Raw genomic sequence first — 23,060 nt, forward strand, 5'->3', positions numbered from 1 at the left:
TTTCCAACCCAATATCTACCTTTCTACTCAACTTCGCTATATTTTTATTTGTCTGCTCTCCCAGTTTTAACAATTTCTCCATCCACATTTCCTCCCTTTCCTCTATCTCCCCCACTTCCTCTTCGCGGCTCATACCCTCGCTAACTGCCTTGTTAGTCTGTACCCCCGATTCAAGCCAGGCATGCATAAAGACTGGAGATTTCCCTGGATCCACCTGACCCAATCTCTCCAAGCCCGTTTTTCTGCCCCGCTGTTTGGGGCCGTCCATAAACCACGTGGACACATTTGGGGGCGGGGGGGTGAATCAAAATTCCACGTTTGTCCACGAAGGGGAGGGGGGTGTTAAAGCAAATGTCAACGTGGACATACAATCAAAAATATTTCCAAAAAAGATATCTTAAGCTTAATCAGGATGATCGTAAGTTTCAGTTAATCAATTTCCCTGACAATTTACTGACATTAAAATTAATTTCCCTGACAAAATTCTTTTTACAGGAAAATATGAATGTTCACGGAAAATGAGTTAAATTTATGATTTTAATTATTTTTTAAAATGCTAATTATAACCCTTCCTGAATTCAATTATTTTCTACAATGTCAAACTAAACCTTCGTCTCTGAATCAATTAATTTAAATGATTTTCCGAAAGTTCTTCTAAAATTCTGTTATATTTCAAAATTATTTTTGAATTTGATTGATAAATTTTATTTAAAAATTTTAAACATGATTGTTTCCTCTAAAATGTTAAAAATAATTTTAAAATGTTATTTTTTGTATATATTTGAATTTTTGAAAATATGTAATTGAAAATATTGAATTTTTAAAAATTAGAAGCTAATTTTTATTAATTTTCATTTTAAAATTTACCTTTAAATATTTTTTATTCTTCAAAAATTGTAACAAAAGACTTGAAATAAAATAATTATTTTCAATGAGTCGAAAAAAGTCACAATTTTCTTAATTTCCCTGACATTTCCCTGACTTTACTGACATTCTTGCTTTGAAATATGTTCAAAAATAATCTTTTTTATTTTTTAACATACAGGAGTACAAAAAAACTTATTTTTTTATTTTGCAATATCCACGTGGACAATTGTATAGGGGGGAGGGGGTTTAACAAATGTCCACGACTGTCCACAACGGGGGGCGGGGGGGGGGGTCAAAATTGGTGAAAAATTGTCCACGTGGTTTATGGACGGCCCCTTTCAATATTTCCTTATCGAATTTCTGTACGCTGTCAGACACTTGTGCAGCCAACTCGAGTCTCTTGCGTCTCCCGTCTTTCCCTTTTCAGGCCCGTTCGCGCCTACCGGCTTCAACTCACTCACTACCTTACTCCCGCCGCCGTCTCCCCTTGCGCCCCGTTCACGTCTACCAATATCGCCTCGCTTACTTCGCTCGTTTCTCCCTGCCATCTACGTTCTTTAATAGGCGATCTTTCTAAGAAAGCCATTCCTTCTTTACCCACCCACCACACTAGTCAAATTTATACACTAACTTTCTCAAAACACCCTCTCTTAGACACCTTACACCCCTTACAACACTCTCTCCCCCCTGCTCCTGTATTACCCAACCCTTATTTTAGCCCACCCCTACACCCCAAAACCCCTCACGCACTCCTCCACCGTATTAATTTCCTTTCACACTCTCACTCCCCGGCTTTACCTAACCTTCACTCACACACACAATTTTACAGATTTTCTCACCAAAAACACCCTTTTACCTCACTTTTATCACCACCAAATATTCAACACTACTCAATACAACCGACCACTTCACTTAACACCCTCCCTTTACAAAAAACTAACAAAAATTTTCAAATTTCTCTGAGATCGCGACACCGCACGTGCTAATTGTACCGGTACCGGAAACGGAAACCGAAATAGTTATTTATAAATTATTGTAGTTGAAAACTAATTTTATCCCGCCATTCATATTTACCAACCATTAAGATTATTTGTACCTTAAGAGAAAGATTTTTTTTCCTCTACACACATGTTAGTTTAGCGTAGTTGGTTAGGTAGTTGCGTTGCGTCCGTCGAAACCCGCGTTCGATCCCCCGTTCCCCCGAATTTATTTTCAAGTTTGTCTTCTTTAATATAAGGTTTCCAAAAACAAAAATAGTAAAAACAACTGCGGGAAAAGTATAAATAAGTTAATTAAATAATTTTTTTTAATTTTATTTTTATGAAAAAACCCCATTTTGTATAAGTATTAAATATTTATTATTATTTTGAATAATAATTAATGTAAAATTAACGAATAAATTATACAAGAAACTTTCGTTTCTATTTTAGGGGAAATTTTCTAAAAACATTTACTGAACAATTGTGAAATTAAGAGAAATAATTTTAGAGAAACTTCCAAAAAACTTCCTTAAATTTTTCAGCAAATTTCCAGTCCTTTTTTCGGGAAAATTCCATTGATAATTTCCTGGAAGTTAACAGTGGAAACTTTAAATCTTGAGACATATCAAGTTTCCTGGAAGTTTCCAGAAACTTAACACGTCAAATTTCCGAACTTAAAGTGGGAAACTTCCTGGAAACTTCCCGGAAAAAACTGTGCTATGTGGGTAGGATCAACTGTTTAGTAAATATTATCAAAAAACTATTTTTTGTCAAACGCGTGCGACTAAATACAAATAACCTTGAGACTTTAGCATTGCCAACTCAAGAGTTTAACGTATGTGTTGAGTTGGTAATGCTGGAGTTTCAAGGTTATTTGTGTTTAGTCGCGCGCGTTTGACAAAAAATAGTTTTTTGATAATATTTACTAAACAGTTAATCCTAGTGTAAAACTACCAAGCATAAATATTTATTACTACCTAATGAACATTTTTTTCACTGAAAATTTTTCAGATAAACGAAACTCTTGAACTTTGAAAATAATAATTTGGCACTGTACAAGAAAAAAATAATATATATAATTTAACTTATGAAAATATTTTAATATTAAATAATTTATAAATATTTATAGATAATATTGTACAGTGCACACGTAATAAAGAAACTGAATATTGTAACAAGATTACTGAGACTTGAAACTAGTATGGGACGAACATTGGTATCCCATGTTGAGTGATGGCACTGACATTGATATAGTAGATTAGGCGAGAAGCCTTCCAGCCTTCTGTGGCCGAGCGGTTTAAATGCGTGCGTTAGATACTTCCGGTATGCGTTAGGGGCGGGGGGCGTGAGTTCGATCCCACATGCAAGCGAATATTTTTCATTCCTTGTTTTAAGCGTCATATAAAATAATAAAATTGTGTGTTGTGTTGTAAATAAAAAATGTGAACATAGTTTGTAAATAATGTTAAAAGTCTGTTAAAAAATCAAGAAAAAATTGTATCGATTAGCAGAAAAATTGTATTTTTTTACTAAAATTATTTTTTTAATGTTACTTCTTCAAATGACACTTATTGTTAGTAATATATTATTTATATGAAAATAATATAACTATTATTGGGAACGGTGGTCGTGACGTCACAAACCAATATGGCCGGCGAGATCGGTCTGTTTTAATGACAGATGTAAAGTAAACACGTGTAATTTTGATTGAAAATCAAAAAATGCAGCTTTTTTGAACAGAAATATTGGTTTTCACACCAATTCGACACATTTAAGTCGAATTTTATAGAGGGTGAAAGGTTATAAAAAATGCCGGACATGTTACCTTTTGTAGAAAACTGCAAATGGAAAAATCAAAATCAACCAAAAGTTCATTGCATTCTGTTTGCAAACATCGAATATGCGTGATAATCGAATAATGTTTGAATCTTCATTATTTCCAAAATATTCAATAAAAACTGATTTCGATTTTACAGGAACAAAAAGAAACTTTTAATGCTTTTAATCAAGATAAAACTATCGTCAACATAACCTATAAAATTCTTGAGAGCGCATCACAAATAGTAATTCTGTAACAATTTAGAGCCTTAATTATATTTAAGCAGATTTAATACAATTTTTAATAACTTCCCTGCTTCAGTAAAAAAGAATAATCATCTTTTGTGAAATGCGACTCCTTTATGCCCAATTTATTTTCGAAATTGACCATTAATTCTCCAGCTCTTGGAAATCTTTGACCAAGTTGAACTTTAAAACATTGACCAACGAAAAAAAATATTCGCTAAATAATTTAATTATAGATAAAGCAACAATATTGCCACAAAATATTTAGAAAAAAATTTATGTTTATGTTTTGATGATATTATTTTACAATTTTACGAATAAAGCACTTTCTACTGCTGCACCCAAAAACTGAGCAAAAATTATTGGTTTTTGATGTTTTGGGAGTAAATCTTACTCCGACGAAATTCGATTTAATTTCTTCAATTTATTATTTACTTTTTATGAAGTTCTTTCTATTTTAAACCTAAAATATAAAACGATTTAATATGTTATTTACATCTGTCACGTGTATTTTCCCTTAAACCAGACCGATCTCTCTAGTTCCAATTTTCACCACCAGATGGCGTATCGCAGTTTAGCCGTTCCCAATAATAGTAACTTATTGTCATTAAATATAAATACACATTTATTAAATATATACACCGAAAAAAATCTCGATGGTATTATTAACTATGACTCTATAGTTAATCTTAATCTAGTAAAAGTAATAAGGATTCCTAATCATTATGGTTAGGATCGCTAGGTTAATTCAACAAATTCAAGCCTGGCAAAAACAACCCTGCAAATCCTAGTCAAATTGACTAGGATTTTAGTAATTTTGCCTATTTCCATAATACGCACGCGTCTGCTTCTGTTCTGACAGTGTTTACCTCTATATCTTTCGCGTCATTTATCGTGATTTCGTAAAACCATTTTTTATCATTACTCGCGTCTATTCTTTGTACATAAAATGGAGTTCTTACATACATCAAAATTGCTGGTTTCTCGGAACCTCTGGAAATATAGATAGTCCATGTTTTAGAAAGTAAACTATTTATTTATATTAGTCAATTCTTTCAGACTTTTTTGGTTAGGTTTCAATATAAATCGTCGAAATTTTTACGCACGTGGTGACAACATTTTTACTATTTTAATCGCGCAGTGTTTTTGAAAATTTACCTTTGCAATAATTTGTGTATTTAAATTTATTTTCATTTGAATGTCATAAATAATTAAAAATAAATAGTTTTTGACAAGTGTATAAAATTATGTACTCGAAATGTATAAAACATCATCTGATTAAGTATTGTATTTTGACTCGAAAATCTAGTGTCTATTAAAAAATTAAAATACCAAGTCGTGTTTAGTGTAGTGGTTATCGTTCCGGGTTTCAAAGTGAGTATTCGTTAGGTTCAGGTGTTCGCGTCCCCCCTGCGTCAAATATTTATTTCATAAGTTTAAATTAATTCTAAGGTATATAAATACAAAGTCAAATATAAATATGTTCAAATACAATAATTAATTTTTTTCTTTTAATTAGTTTTTCTCTTTTATTTGATAATAAGGATTTGATTAGCAATTTAAAATAATTATGATACACAGTGTAAATCTAATATTATTCTCCTAGTCAATTTGACTATTTTTTTCTGATTACATCGACTAATTTTCCTGGACACTTTAACTATGCTTGAATCTTATTATTTTGACCAGGATTCTATACTTGGCTCCTCTCGTAACTAGGAAACCTAGTCAATTCCTGGTATACGGGTCCTAGGCATTTTTTTCGGTGTACACACATACATGAATTAAAATAATAACAATAATATTTATTATTATTATTATTAATAATTTATATATTCACATTATATTGAATAAACGTGAGAAACGAGTAAATTTGGGAACAGTGGAAGCAGTCTTGTTTCAGTCCTGCATTAGACTTTCGCAGCATTGATTGAGCATTGGTGTCCAATGCTGAATTAAGGCTCGCGCTGCAGTCTGGAATCGGTGTTACATTAAAGCTTCGATCATTCCTGCTCTCGCTGATTCACTCATGCTCAATCAATGTTGACCAATGCTCGGCCAATCTTTATAAAGCCTGAACTCGGCGTCACTTCGCGCCTGGGAGATTTAGTTTTCATGAAAATTAATGAATAAATTATTTATTAATAAGAAATAAGTCAAATTATAAATAAATAACATTATTATTTAATGATTTTTACTTGTTTTAATTAAATTGTGACCAAAAGCAAATTCATAAATAATGTTAGCATATATATGGGAATTAATATATGGGGCAAAATTCCTCAACTGTCCAGGTCAAAAAATGAATTTTCTCTAAACTTTGCTAAAATGTTACTATTATTAGTAGAAGTGTAAATATAAATTTTTTTTTAATTTGATAAAATATTTTTTGAGTTATGAAGTTTCAAAATTTTTATTTTTTTGAAAATATCTTTTTTTCAATTTAATATATTGATTTAAGAATTTGACCTTGAATTTCAAGGTCAAATTGAACATTTTTTTCATCACTAGCTTATAGCCCGTGAAAACCCCTTTAAAAATCACTATTCATACTTTAAATTTGATTAATTTTTGTTGTATTTATCTGTAATTCAAATCATGCAACACGCATTAAGAGACACCTATAGTTCAATATACAAAATAGTATACACTGACACTCACACACACATATTCAGTTTCTGAAAAGAAAACCCACGCCATAGAATGTATCGTGACTTTGCTCATTACATTAATACAATTATTGTTATTACTACCAATCTTTCACAATAAACGTTATCGTAACCAATAGGTTATGGGCCCAGGCCCCTGTTACTGCAGTTATAGTGACTTCAAAGTTCAGTCGAATTCGAAACGGGATTGTGGACGCGAGAGGGTTAACCTCAAATCCGTCATTCTGATAGCGTCCTTTGCAGTTCAGTGTGTGTGAAGTGAAAATTCGAAATGGCGTCAACGTCGTCTGTACAGATGGAAAAATTATGCAAACAGAACTACGACACGTGGAGAATACAAGTAGAGGCAATCCTAGTAAAAGGTGATCATTGGGAATATGTCAGCGGCACGACCGCTAAACCTGAGAATATAGCCGCAAATGCGGCAGAAGTAGCGGAATGGGAGAAAAGAGACCGAAAAGCGAAAGCCGATATAATACTCGCAATGAATCCGTCCGAGCTCTGTCACATCAAAAATTGTGTCACCTCCAACGAAGTTTATCAGAAACTAGAATTGGTTTACCAATCCAAAGGTCCTGACAGAAAGGCAACCTTGCTGAAAAAGCTATTGTTTACCAAAATGGACGAAAATTGCAGCATGCCGGAACATTTAATCTCGTTCTTCAACACAGTCGACAAACTCGGAGAAATTGACATCAAAATTTCAGAGGATCTACTTACCATTCTTCTTCTCTACAGCATTCCCAACAGCTACGACAATTTCCGTTGTGCGATCGAAGCTCGAGACGAGCTGCCGTCACCCGAAGTGTTAAAAGTAAAATTGTTAGAGGAATTCAGTGCCCGAAAAGGAAAAGAATTCAACCAAGACTCTCAAGGTGCCTTTTATTCGAAAACACAGACTAGTCAACATAAACAAAAAGTGAAAAGTGACGAAAGTGTTAGAAATTCCGGTTCGACTAAAGAAAATAACAGTTGGAAACATAAAAAGAACTTTAAGTGTAATTACTGTCAGAAAGTAGGTCACAAAGCGTCTGAATGCAGAAAAAAAGCATCAGATAATAAACAAAACGCGTCGAAAGCGGAAGAAACTGTTAAAAATGGCGTCGAAAAAGTGCTATCGAGTGAAAAAGCTTCGTTAGAAATTGCGTTTACCGTTAAACTACCGAGTGATAACCAGTGGTGCATAGACAGTGGTGCAACTTCGCACATGTGTTGGGACAAATCTCGTTTTTCAAACTTAGTTCCAATTAAGGATCAAAAAGTGAAATTAGCCGTAGACGAAACAGCTGTCATCGAAGGAAAAGGGACAATTCACCTTGAAGTTCCCTCAGATCACCAAAAATCGAAAATTAGACTAGAAAATACCCTTTTAGTGCCAGAACTTAGAACAAATCTATTTTCAGTTTCGAAAGCAACTAAACACGGACGTAGTGTCTTATTTACGGAAAACGGTGCAACAATTTTAAGTGAAAACAATGAAGCGATTTTCGAGGCAAAAAGGAAAAACGATTTATATTTTTTCAACACGATACAAACTCAAAGAGTGGATGCGGCATCCACAGCTGAAATCAACACGCAAGTGAGCGAGTTCGACAAACTTCACAAAAGGTACGGTCATTTAAATGAACTAGATTTACGTAAACTTCTCGATAAAAACATGGTACATGGACTGAAGATCAATTCCGGAGATAAATTGTCTACATGTGAAACTTGCATTCTAGGAAAGCAAACGGCAACACCTTTCCCGAAAAATTCTACATCGAAAAGTGAAAAACTGCTCGAGTTGATACATTCTGACGTCTGTGGTCCAATGAGAACCAAGTCTCTGGGCGGAGCCTCGTACTTAGCTACATTCATCGACGATAAGTCCAACTGGGTTGAAGTGTACTTCCTGAAATCCAAAGAAGAAGTGAAATCAGCGTTCCTGAAATTCAAATCAATGGTCGAAAATTGGACTGAACAAAAAATAAAAACGTTGCGTACCGACAACGGTCTAGAGTACTGCGGATCAGAATTCACCTCAATTCTCGAATGGAGCAAAATTAAACGAGAAAGGACAGTAGCCTATACGCCGCAACAAAACGGCAAGGCCGAGCGAATGAAACGAGAAAAATAGTATGCAGTCGAGACGTCAAATTCATCGAGAACTTCGAGAACACGAAACCTGAAATCGTGGAAAAATTGCCGAGCAGAACATCGATCGCTTTCGATTTTCAAAATAATTGTGAATATCCAGGCGAAAATCACAATGACAACGCAAGTATTAATACGGAAGAATCTTCAGACTACCAAAGTATCAACGAGGATCATGACTCGAGCACGGATTCATCATCGAACGAGGAAATCTTTGAAGAAACCTTTGCTCCCGTCGCGAGGCAGAGTTCCATCAGGACAATCGTGGCCTTTGCGGCCGAACAAGGTCTCAATCTGTATCAGCTCGACGTAGTTATGGCATATATCAACGGTGACTTGGAGGAGGAAATATTCATGGAACAGGCAACCGGCTTCATAGAGAAGGGGAAAGAAGATTTCGTCTATTTGCTTAAAAAGTCAATATATGGCTTGAAACAGTCAGGAAGACAATGGTTCAAGAAACTCGATGAACAATTGAGGAACTACGGATTAAAACAACTAAACAGCGACAAATGTGTGTACAAACTCGTGAATAAAGATTGTACTCTGATCGTGGTCGTTTATGTTGACGATATAATTGTCGCAGCTGATTCAGTTCAATCATTTACAAAATTGAAGAAATTTTTAGCTCAAAAATTCGACATGAAAGATCTAGGCAAGCTACACTATTGTCTAGGAATTAAATTTCAGCAAGACACAAATTCAATTATCATGCATCAGAGAAAATACATCGACGATACTCTCAACAAATTTGGGATGCAGGACGCTAAACCCGTGACAACGCCCCTGGACGGAAATATCAAATTGAGTAAATCAATGGAGCCGAGTACAGAAGAGGAAATCACCGAGATGAAAAAGATCCCTTATCAATCATTAATCGGATCTCTAATGTATTTAGCAGTGTCAACGAGGCCCGATGTTGCTCATGCAGTAAGCGCATTGAGCCAGTTCAATCGAAATCCAGGAAAAGCTCATTGGAACGCAGCAAAACACGTCCTTCGTTATCTAAAAGGTACTCGTGACCTTGGACTCTCATTCACCAAAACCGGAAAGGATTTAGTCGGATATGTCGACGCTGACTGGGGTTCCAACGTTGATGATCGTCGCTCGTATACAGGATTTACTTTCCAAATGGCAGGCAGTTCCATTGTATGGGAATCGAGAAAGCAAAAATCAGTCGCCTTATCAAGCACGGAGGATGAGTACATAGCCTTATCAGAAGCAGCCAAGGAAACAGTATACCTTCGAAAATTCCTAACCGAACTTGGACAATTGGATCCAAATCTAGGAGCAACTCTAATTTACTGTGATAATCAGGAAGCACAAAAACTCATGCGAAACGAACGAAATGATAGCAGACATTCTCACAAAAAGTCTATTCGGACCATCTCATCGAAAGTGTCGTGTCGGGATGGGAATCAGTGAAAAGAAAGACATTAAAGTGAATACGTGTTGAGAGGGGGAGTTGTATTTATCTGTAATTCAAATCATGCAACACGCATTAAGAGACACCTATAGTTCAATATACAAAATAGTATACACTGACACTCACACACACATATTCAGTTACTGAAATGAATACCCACGCCATAGAATGTATCGTGACTTTGCTCATTACATTAATACAATTATTGTAATTACTACCAATCTTTCACAATAAACGTTATCATAACCAATAACTTTACTTATCAATAGGGGTATTTTGCTTAAAAGAAATTTGATGTAAATGAATTATTGTTAAAAAGAAATAGTCAGGTATAAGATTTTCTGCTTGTTTTAACTTTTGTAAAGCAACATTTTTATTTAATTTAAATTTTTAAAACTATAATATATGTATATGTAATGAAATTGTACTTTAAAGGAATTTACATTTCACGAAAATAATTCATGACAGAATTATTATGCCGTCAAATTTATATTTAGACATATTTTAATATAATCAAATATATATGTTTAACGTAATTTTGCGGTTTATCTAATTTTCGTTTAATGGAATATCTACTGAGCTGAATTACAAAATGTTCAAAATAGAGTTTTGAAAATTTTTTATTTAGTAAAATTATTAAATTATTAATTATTAATTAATAATTTATTAATAATTTATTATTAATTATTATTATTTATTTGCCAATAAATTTTAATTAATAGAAAAATTTCTTTCCCTCTATATAGTGTTTAGCAAAATGTTCAGTTCGATGACATTCTATTTAAGAGATTATTATTTAAAAGATTTGTTGCTTGGCATAAAAGCATAATTTGTGATGAACAGAATTACTTCCCAGTAATAAGGGGTGAATTAAAGTGGATTTGTACTTTTATGCCCTTAAATTCCAAACCAATTCCGTTTTTGTCCGCAATCTTAATGAATTCCTTTTCTATTGTTAAGTTGATTCTATTGTTAAGTCTCCCCTACTTAATTAGCGTTAAACAAGTTACTTAGGGGTTTATGGTGACTCTGAATATGTTTATGAATTAGGAATTATAAACTTGTAGTTACTGAATTTCATAAAAACTTAACATTTTCATTTTATAATTGAGGGTGTGGAACGGATAACTGCCTCTAGCGCATGGCCGAAAGGGACTTTACCAGTCAGACAATAGTGAGCGCCTCTAGGCCTCTCACTGTTGTCCGACTGGTATAGTCCCTTTTGACCATGCGCTACAGGCAGTTATCTGTTCCACGCCCTCAATTTGTCTGACATATTTAATTTTGAAAAACTGATATCACATTCGCAATCCGTAACCCCGAAATAGAGATTCATGAGTGTTAACGTCTAAATTAATAAATTCTTTATAACAAATTACATCTGCTCAACAGCACAATTCCATAATTCTTATCTGTAAGAATGAATTTAAGAACTTAATAAACTTAATAAACTTAACTTAATAAACTTAATAATTAACTTTAAGAACAATAAAAATGTTCTTTGATTTCATTTTATATTAAAAAATTACTTTTATTCATTTGTTTATAACAATATTAAATATTTATGCAAAGTGAAAATCAAATATTAGGTATAGGTTTCACCAATCTTTTATAAATTTAATGAGGACTATTTAAAAAAAGTTTTTTTGAAATGATTGAAAATTGTTGGCTGTACTGAGAGTTTTTATTATTATTATTATTATTTATTTGTTTATACACCCTTCTTAAGCCTATAATCTTGGCTATACAAGTGTTTTTACAACCGTAGAAATTTTCTTACAAACATTCTTATTACTTAATAAAAATTTTTTGCGCCTACAGAGCGACTTGAAAATTAGGAGTACTCGCATTTGCCTGGACCACCCGTCTAATGGGTTTTCTCGCCAGTGGAGAGGAAAACTGTAGAAAACCTCTCCTCAGTACAACCAGTTTATCGACAGTCGAGTTCTAATGGTGTGTACCGGACAATAATCGACGGTGCACATCATTATACCTCGACGTCAAACCTCCCGCTCAGATTATCTCACGTGCCGGAAAAATACTAAGTTAAGGAGCATTAAGACCTCTGCAGACTGCCTGCCTGCGCAGACAGAAGATCGTTCACACCTCACTTTTCCCGTTGAAAAATGAGGGAAGATTTGAATTTTAATAGATATCCAAATCTCCCCTTATTTTTCAACGGGAAAAGTGAGGTGTGAACGATCTTCTGTCTGCGCAGGCAGGCAGTCTGCAGAGGTCTGAATGCTCCTTTACACAGAAAAAAACTTTACTCAAAATGAGTATCATATGATACTCATTTTGAAGTGCAACAAATGACAATTTCCATCACAAAGTACACATTTTTAGTTAATTAAACTGCAAATTAAGGGGACATTCCAGTTCAAAACAGGCAAAAAGAAGGCTTTTTTAGTATATATTATTAAAATAACTATGACATTTATTTAAATAATTTCTTTTACATGTAATAAATAATTTATTTAAGAATTTGTAAAAAAAAATTTTCATTTTTATTTCAAAATGGCGGCGATAGTAGCAGCAAAAGCTACAAAGAAGGAAGACCTTCTGATTAAGATCAGAGGAGACTCCGACAAGGGCGCTTTCACCGCTAAGGTCACCAAAGCGGTTGGAAGCATGGGTATGGTGCAGTCGTTGGATCGAAGAGTTACACTCGAGATCCGTGATTTCCCGAATAAAAATTAAAATCGCCAGTATGTAGGGTGTATATTGGTTGGCCTATCTGGCGACATAGGCCTGCGAGTCAAATCCTACGTAATATGTACGTAAGAATGTAACGCTGGACGTGACAAATTCTACGTAGGCCCAACATGGTAGAACCTACGTATCAGTTCTACTGTAGGTCCTACATTGGCCACATAATGTATGTTCTACGTAAGAATGTAACGCTCGCCCCCTCAAATTTTACGTAGGCCCAACATGCTAGAACCTACGTGACAGTTTTACTGTAGGTCGTACATAGGCCATATGATGTAGGATCTACAAACGCTTGGCTACATCTATGTATGGCAGAAGATGTAGAGCCCATGTAGCAGAAGTATATATGTTCTACGTAGGTCACGCTATATAGAATCTACGTAGTATTTTTCTGTAATATTTACATAGGCCTGACTATGTAGAATGTAAATAGAAATTTTGAATATAGTCTATGTAGGCCAATTGTTATAAGATCTATGTAGTGCTTATAAGTACTTTCTACATAGATTTATAATCACTCAAGATATAATTATATTATAAATAAATTTGAAATTTTATAATTTTATTAGATAGTAATTTTTAAACTGCAAATTTTAAACTGCAATGTTTTCTTTGCAAATAGTAGGAAATTATATTCTTATGAATTTATCACTTGGTAAAAATTATATAATTTAAATTACAAGAAAAATTAAGTAAGGATTTATATTTAATCTAGTTTGGTATTAACATTACATGCGGGAATTTAATTAATGTAGTTCTAATAAACAAACAAACTACGGAATAAAATTAAGACATGATATTCAAATTATATAAGTAGTTATTATATTTAATTTAATTATAATTATTTCAGACACATACATTATTTTAATTTATTGAATAAATGAAATTAATAATTTTCACAAAATATAATTAAAATATATATCAGTCCTTTAAAACTTTTTATAACACAAGAACACTTAAACAATTCACTTTACAACAAATTGTTCACTTAAAAATATCCATTTTAATATAACAATTCGCGAAAAAACTTACTTCACAACAAAATATTAACTTCAAAATAATTTTATCACATGCGGTTTTAGACTCTTTCAAACGAATGCTAAAGAGCAACTGACGCTCGAAAGACCTTCGGAAAAAGATTTTACAGAAAATATTTGAAGTTTCTTAACATTTGCTCTGTATATTTCAATCTGAAAAATTTCTAAGTTTTTGTCTAAGTAAATCTATAAAAAAAAAGATAACTGGAAAAGCTATAAAGAGACCCTCTTACAATGAGGAACCCTTAGAGATGGTCAACCAAAATAAACCAGATGTGTCAAACTCTTGAAAATAAGAAAATACTTGAAATATTTTATATTTTTGCCTTTAGAGAAAAAATATTTACCATTTACAATAAAATTAACAAACTTAATTTTTTAATTGTTTACAATATAATTGTTATTATTAGGATTAAAGGTATAAAATAGAATAAGAAACAATATTATATTTTAACTTCTGCTTTTATTAAATTCGCACTTGGAAGATGCATGTAATTTTTATTCTTTGCTTGATCGATTAAGACTAAAATGGAAATCATAGAGCCAGAGAAAACTGACTCACATAAGCCTAATACTACTGCAATAATCTTTGTTCAAAAATGGTTTACAAAATTTGATAGCTGTCCGCCGTCCTGTCATGTCGTCCTAATATATAAACAGTGTAAAAGAAAAACTTATACGATCTTATATTACATTTCTAAGTATGAATGATTTTTGATAAATAATTATTTTATAAAAACTTATAGTTATTTTTAAATAAATTAAAATTTTTAGAATAATATAATATAATATAATGCTGATCTAGTTATAAACATATTTCTAACTTTTTGACAGTCAAAATTTTGTAATAAAATTTAGGATAAAAGTATCTTTCATTAACAGACAAATAGCTTGTTTTATTTTATTTTTAATCATTCTTTTTATTTAAAAGTCTTTGTATATCCTATATATATTATAAATATTACATCTGTAGACCTACATATAGAAAGGCCTGCTCATAACTTATCTCGATATTACGTCGGTTGTCCTGTATATTTCCTACATATGAATGCAGATGAAGATCCTACCTAGATTCAAAAATTAAATGCCTACATAGAAAAGCCTATTCAAAACTTACCTCGACATTATGTTGGGTGGCCTATATCTTTCCTAAGTACAAATACTAATGTAGATCCTACATAAATTTCATATACATAGAAAGACTTACCCAAAACTTACCTCAATACTACGTTGGGTGACCTATATCTGTCAGACATAAGAATGCCTATGTAGATCCTACATAGATTCAGAAATTGTAGGCCTACATAGAAAGACCTACCCAAATATCACCCCAATACTACGTTGGGTGACCTATATCTGTTAGACATAGGAATGTCGATGTAGATCCTACATAGATTCAGCAATTGTAGACCTACATAGATATGTCTACACAAAATCTATGTCGACACTACATCGAGAGGTCTACATCAATTGACTATAGAAAGGCCTACGTATATCCTATATAGATACTACATCTTACAGGCCTTCATAGGAAACTCGACATACACTCTACATAAAATGTACATAAGTTGGCCTACATAGGAGACCTATTTTAATCCTACACAAACACTACGTAGTAAATACATAGGCCGTACTATTTTTTTACTCGGGTTGGATTGCCTTACCCAAGAAGCCGAGGTGCAACAAGTATTGTCGGAAGCGATAGGAAAGCCAGGATGCAGGAAAGTGACGGTCTTAGGACCCAACCGCCGAGGGATGAAGCTCGCGGTTGTAGTCACCAACCCGGAAGAGGCGAACAGGTTGGAGAAATTGGGACACGTAAAAATTGGTTTTATGTGTTGCCCAATTGAAAAAAGAGTAATGGTCGTCCGGTGTCATCGATGCTTGGGATACGGTCATATTGGAGCGAAATGCCAGAAGGTAGACAGATCGGCTGCGTGCTTTAAGTGCGGTGAAACCGGTCACAGGTTCTCCAACTGTAAGAAGAGCCCAAGTTGCTTTTTATGCAAGGAAAAGTTTGGCAATAAGGTGTCAACCACCCATATTGCAGGCAGCGGAGGATGCGGAGTCTTCAGGACGGCCCTTGAGGAGGCGAAGAAGACTCTCGCAAGAACTAAAAGCAAATAAGAAGTATTAAAAGGAGCGAGTCGAGAACTTCGTAACCTCGGTTATGTCAAGGAAGGATCTCGACGGCCGCCAAAAAGCGTGATTTAAACAGCTTTTAATTTGTTTGTTTTTTATTAATTTATTTTGTGATTTATTTGTCCTTATACATTTTAAATTTGTTTTGTGTTTTTTATTCGTCTTTATACAGTTTTATCTTTTCAACATTATATAAGTGTTTACTTTTTTTTCTTTTCTTTTTTATATCCGTTTACAATTTTATCTTTTGACTTTTTACACTTCTTAAAAAATTTGTTTTTTTTATTATTGTTGTGCTGTGAATTCCGCTTGGACTTTGTAATAGTTTTAATTATTTTTTTTTAACTACGGACGCAGGAGGACCGCAGAGAAAGGGAGAAGGTCGCATTAGCGACAGAGTTGGAGCGCCACCCTCGAAGGCTAAAATCTTACAACAGTTCCGAGGGAGGGTAAAGGGCTCCAGAAGAAGAGTTACGGGTTTTAGTGGGTCGGGCTGGTAGTAGGTCGCCAGTTTATTAAATTTATTATAACATTTATTTATTTACCTTTTTAGGGTTCCGTACACCATAGGTGTACTGACGGAACCCTTATGAAATCACTCGTGTGTCCGTCCCAGCCACGCAAAATGGGCTGTCCCCCCCCTAACTTCTACAAATCTCAACCTGGTGAGTTGAAATTCGGCAGGGATCTTCAGTTTTAAGTGCAGATTACAGGAAAAATATAGCGAACCCGATTGAAAAACATATTTGCGAACTAGGAGGGAAGGAAATTCAATTTTTTCGAAAAAAATGCTAAAAATGACCCTGTCCCCCCCCTTAACTTTTACAAATCTCAACCTAGTGAGCTGAAATTCGGTAGGGATCTTCAGTTTTAAGTGCAGATTACAGGAAAAATATAGCGATCCGGATTGACGGACATATTTGCGAAGTAGGAGGGAAAGAAAATCAATTTTTACAAAAAATTTAAAAAATTACCCTGTCCCCCCCTTTAACTTTTACAAATCTTAACTTCATGAGCTGAAATTCGGTAGGGATCTTCAGTTTTAAGTGCAGATTACAGGAAAAATATAACGAACCTGATTGGTGAAGATATTTGGGAACTAGGAGGGAAAGAAATTTAATTTTTTTGAAAAAATTGCAAAAAATGACCCTGCCCCCCCCCTTAACTTTTACAAATCTCAACCTGGTGAGTTGAAATTCGGCAGGGATCTTCAGTTTTAAGTGCAGATTACAGGAAAAATATAGCGAACCCGATTGACCACAGTAAAAAGAAAATCTTATTTTAAGGCACGAAAGCTGCCTTAAATTAAGATGCAACATTTTTAAGACAGTCAATGTTGAATTTACGCACGTTTTTCGTATCATTTAACATTATAGCAGACAGTGTTGAATTTAAGGCAGCTCTTAAATTAAGATTTACTTTTTACTGTGACGGACATATTTGCGAACTAGGAGGGAAAGAAATTCAATTTTTTCGAAAAAAATGCTAAAAATGACCCTGTCCCCCCTTAACTTTTGCAAATCTCAACCTTATGAGCTGAAATTCGGTAGGGATCTTTAGTTTCAAGTGCAGATTACAGGAAAAATATAGCGAACCCGATTGGCGGAGTTATTTGCGAAATTGAAGGGCAAGAATTTGAATTTTTCGAAAAAATTATACTGTCCCTACTTTAACTTTTATAATTTTAAACCTGGTGAGTTAAGATTCAGCTTGTATATTCTTTTTCAAGTGCAAATTATAGAAAAAATAAAGAGAATGCGTTTGGCGAAGATAAGTACTATAAAAGAAAAAATATAAAGATTTATTAATAAAATAAAATAATAAAAATATTTATTCGAAATTTAAAAAAATATATTACTATTTTTTTAATTATTTTTTTCAAATTTTGTAAGAATTTTTGAAATAATTTTTTTATAAACAATGAGTTTTATTTTGGTGTACGGAACCCTCGATCTTAATGCGAGTGAAACTCGCACTTGTCCGATTTTTTTAATATTTCCTTTTGTTTCATTGGACCAACCCCACATAACCTTGGAGTGCGGAATCCAAGGTATCTGTAGGCAGATTTCCCAAAAGTCCCTAAGCATAAAAAAAAATTTCTAAAACAGATAAAACCAAAAACGAAGTGACATTCTCTTCGTTAGATATTTCTTTAGGTGTGGAACCTCAAAAAAGTGGAATTTTCTTCCCCCTTTTTTTTAGAGTCCTTGTCCCCAAAATATGCAAAAAAAAGGTGTTTTTATTCAGAATTTCTCTTAAGAAAAGACGGAGTTGGAAATTTTCCAGTTTTTGAGGTTCCACTTATAGGCATGATGACGCTGAATCAAAAGCCGTTTGATTTTTAAAATCGCTTCAGAAGAACTCGAGATATCACTCTTACCAGATCAAAAAAAGACATTTTGAGAAAAACGCATTTAAAGTTTTTGTTCATAAGTTTCGAAATTTTTTTTTTTAAAATCATCGGATTTGCTTGAAAATCGTTACTCGGGGGTTTTTGAGGTCGCTAATTACGAATATGGAATCAGATTTTTAAAATTCAAAATGTCGGATCCAATATGCCGGACATTTTTTTTTTAAATCATTGGATTTGCTTGAAAATCGTTACGGGGGAAGTTTAAGGTCGCTGATTACGAATATGACATCATTTTTTCAAATTTAAAAATGGCGGATGCAATATGGTGGACGAAAAAAAAATTAAACGAAAAAAAATAAAAATAAAAAAATTTTCTTTTCCGCCATATTGGATCCACCATTTTGAATTTTGAAAATTTGATATCTAATTTGTGATCAGCAACACCAAATACATTTTTGTTTGTCTTTTTTAAAAAATGCAAATGAGAAAACATTTAAATTATTCGATTGCTTATCCGCATACAAAAACATCTTTGACATGGCGAAGAATAAGGATGTATAACTTTTGTTTTACTTCGAATTTTGCAATAATATTTTAGGAGAGTATTCTTGACACTATAAGAAATCCGAAATTAAAAACAAAAAAGACCGATTTTTTTGACATTTTGAACTGGAATGTCCCCTTAAGTACAATGCATGTGATATCATATTTAGTTTGCTTTTATTAAGCACTGTTAAAATGGTGAGTTAGTTGGAATGAAAATTCTTAACAATTTTAACGTTTTTATGATGCCAGGAAAACTAAGAATGAATTAGAGGAACAGCATTCAAGATAATAGTTTTTAAATAAAATATTATTATTTTTATTATTTATTTGTTTATACACCCGTCTTTAGCCTACATAACCTGGCTATACAAGTGTCTCTTTACAAATATAGTTTATGTAGTTTTAAATAAAATATGTGACCTGGTCTATGAAAAGGGACTTTACGTGCGAAAACAAGTTTTCGAGAAAACAGCAGTTCAAGTTTAACTTAGAAAAACTCTTATAACTTTTTTTAAAATATTAATATTTTTTAATCGAGTTAGGCTTATTTTCTTCACCGTGGATCACAGTATCAAAATAATAAACATACAAGTAATGAAAAAAATTTTTAAATAATTGTTTATATAAATTAATAACAAACTCCCCAAACACATAAAAAATAATCTAAGTTTTCTAAATAGCAACAAAAAGTATAAATAAGTGACACATGTTTGTAAGGGTTTTCGTGGCCGCTAATTACGAATATAATGTTAAATTGACAATTTGACAGTTGACAGCTGTCAACTTCTCTAAAAAGTGATCGTTTTTTATAAAAAAAGACAGTATTAAGGTTTTTGAGGTCGCTGATTACGAATATGATATCAAATTTGAATTTTAACTGTTGACAGTTGTCAAAAAAACTGTCAAATTTTCTAAATAATAAAAAATTATCGTCTTCGTTATTTTAATTTGTATAATAACAAAAAAATCAGTTTTTTCGTATTTCTACTCTTGTTTCTTTTGACTTTAAAAAAAATTTTAAGAAACTTCTAATCAACTTACTTATGACTTTTTGGTTTTCACCATCTTAAAGACCGTTTCAAACTCCATCCGAATCAACAAAAAAGTAAAAAATGATTTTTTGACACGTAAGGTCCCTTTTCATAGACCAGGTAACATATAAAGTAATGTAACAATTATTTAAATCTTTGTAAACTACAACTGTACTTAAAATTGTTATCCAAGTGTAAATTTGCATTTAAACAATATTTATTTAGGTTAATAAACATTTATTTTCACATTGGGACATGCCAAGATACTGAGAATGTATAGCACTTGAATGCTTATTTTTTGCAAAAAATATTTTTTGAAAGCGGTTTACGTTTTGTGGCATAATAGAAAGGTCTACAGTTTCCATTGAAAATAATTTTTTTTTTCAAAATCAATATCAAAAGCAACCTTGGACATCACAAATTCCCACATTTGTACAAATTTTTTACTAACTTTGTCAAATAATTTTTAATATATTTTTTTCAGATTCCGATAATGATAGCAAAGATAGTTCTTCTGCTCAAGAAAAGAAACATGGCCGAGTATCACAACCCATTAGCACAACTGCTTATACGGTGAGTAATTTGTAATTTGAAATTTTTTCATCATTTTGCATATTCAATAAAACTCTCTCTCTCTCTCTCTCATATGTATGGGCAATTCCACGTGAGATTTAAGTCAACCTCTTAAAATCGGTCAAAAATATTTTTTTTCTATTTTGTATCGAAAAAAAAACAGATACGTATTTTTTTATTTATGTTTAATTGTCCAAATTTTCGAGTTATGAATTTTCGAAAATTTGGACTTTTAATTGTAGACCTATATTCAGTAGCTTATAAGTCCGAAAATATTGAGTTTAGGAAAAAGTTGTCAAAGAATGAAAGTTTTAGTTTTCTTTCGACTTTTAAGAAATGTAAACAAAAAATTTTTTTTTAAATTTTTTATTGAAAAAAATTTTTTTTTATAAACAAATTAATTTTTTTTAACTTTGGGCTGAATTTTTTTTTATTTTTTTTTTATTTTTTTGTACCTTATAATATAGAGAAGATTTTCCAAAAAGTCCCGAAATGGGCCTGATGTGTTAAATGAGTTTTAAAATATTTTCAAAAATCAATTGCAAGCATCACAGTGGGATTTTTTTACAATTAACTTTCTAAAACTGTCTACAGCGTATAATTTTTAATATATTCAAGTGTTCTTTGTTTTAAATAAAAGGGTCTACGCTGTAAACAGTTTTAAAAAGTTAAATGTAAAAAAAATCCCACTGTGATGCTTGCAAGTGATTTTTGAAAATATTTTAAAACTCATTTAACACATTTTGTTTTGTTAGAAACTTCACGCTTTCAAGCGGATTTTTAAGATTAAAAATCGATTTTGGCCTGCATTTTGGCAGAAAAATCTACACAATTTCTATAATATTGGAGGTTACTCATTTTTCTTTTTTTTAAATGAATCCTTATAGTTTTGCGCATTAACCCAGGTGCGATTTTTTGGTCGGCCCATAGTTGGGCCAACTTTTACAAAGTCGGTCCAACTTCTCGTGCCAGAGGTTGGGCCAACCATACAGATGATAACGGCAACCGTCTAATGGCGACGATGGTTGGCCCGACAACTCATAAGGAAGTTGGCCCAACTTACAATGCATATGTTGTGCCAACTATACATTTCAATGGTTGGTCCAAAGACTGACGCCAAAGTTGGCACAACTTTAGATGCGTAAGTTGGGCCAACCACAATTTTCAAAGTTTGGCCAACTTCAACAGCCAAAGGTAAAAAATTATTAAAAAACTAAATTATTTAAACAATTAACAGGTTATTATTAGCGGGAACATCAGATATAACCTTTACCTATTATTATTACACACAATCTCATACATACATTTTCGAAAATATCTATCGCTCGCTGGGATCGAACCCCTAACCTAACGCACCGAAGACTTATACACTGACCACTACGCTACGCTCACATGGGAGTGCATAACGCAAAATGTATATTAAAGCTGCAACAGTCGGGCCAACCGTGGCCCAGAGTTCGGCCAACCAAGAAAGTTTAAGTCATTTAAACCGCATTTGACAAAGTTTTGCCAACCGTTGGGCCAACCGTGGCCCAGAGTTCGGCCAACCAAGAAAAATCAAGTCAATTAAACTGCGTTTCACAAAGTTTTGCCCACCGTCGGGCCAACCGTGGCCCAAAGTTCGGCCGACCAAGAAAGTTTAAGTCATTTAAACTGCGTTTCTAGAGTTTTGCCAACCGTTGGGCCAACCGTGGCCCAGAGTTCGGCCAACCAAGAAAAATCAAGTCAATTAAACTGCGTTTCACAAAGTTTTGCCCACCGTCGGGCCAACCGTGGCCCAAAGTTCGGCCGACCAAGAAAGTTTAAGTCATTTAAACTGCGTTTCTAGAGTTTTGCCAACCGTTGGGCCAACCGTTGCCCAGAGTTCGGCCAACCAAGAAAAATCAAGTCAATTAAACTGCGTTTCACAGAGTTTTGCCAACCGTTGGGCCAACCGTGGCCCAGAGTTCGGCCAACCAAGAAAGTTTAAGTCAATTAAACTGCGTTTCACATAGTTTTGCCAACCGTCGGGCCAACCGTGGCCCAGAGTTCGGCCAACCAAAATAATGTAAGTCAATTAAACTGTGTTTCACATAGTTTTGCCAACCGTTGGGCCAACCGTGGCCCAGAGTTCGGCCAACCGAAACTGAAAGTCTTTTAAACTACGTTTGGATAAGTTGTGCCAACCTTTGTCGCCAAAGTTGGCCCGACGGTTGGTTAAACTCTGCATTTAATGGTTGGCTTGCAAAGTCGGGCCAACTGTGGGCACAAGTACTTGCCAAAGTTGGGCAAACTCTGGCAACCAAAACTTTGCTTGCCAAAGTTAGGCCAACCTTGGGCCAACCTTCAAACTCTGGCGGCCAACCTAAATTCGCACCTGGGAATATATCGTAATTTAATCTTTCAAAAACATTGAGAACATTCTTCAATTTGCAATTGTTTAAAAGAATTGTTAATAACAATTATAAATTTTCATTTTTTAGCAATCGCTTTATTTCATCTTTAAAGTATAGACTTTAAGCTTTAAAAAAAAAAAAAATTACTTAAT

The 23,060-nt window shown here is 33.3% G+C and overlaps 1 protein-coding gene across 7 annotated transcripts in view; it reads left to right on the forward strand.

The window, feature by feature from the left end:
- LOC122505416 (TLD domain-containing protein 2) overlaps positions 1 to 23,060 on the forward strand; it is a 582,826-nt gene that overhangs the window by 441,436 nt on the left and 118,330 nt on the right. For all 7 annotated transcript variants that reach the window (XM_043617017.1, XM_043617018.1, XM_043617016.1 and 4 more), the window contains one exon: positions 20,445 to 20,533. In XM_043617017.1, the coding sequence (XP_043472952.1) occupies positions 20,445 to 20,533 (89 nt within the window). The remainder of the gene's footprint in view (positions 1 to 20,444; positions 20,534 to 23,060) is intronic.

Source organism: Leptopilina heterotoma, unplaced genomic scaffold, assembly GCF_015476425.1.
Source record: "Leptopilina heterotoma isolate Lh14 unplaced genomic scaffold, ASM1547642v1 Lhet_358, whole genome shotgun sequence".
NCBI classification, from domain to species: domain Eukaryota; kingdom Metazoa; phylum Arthropoda; class Insecta; order Hymenoptera; family Figitidae; genus Leptopilina; species Leptopilina heterotoma.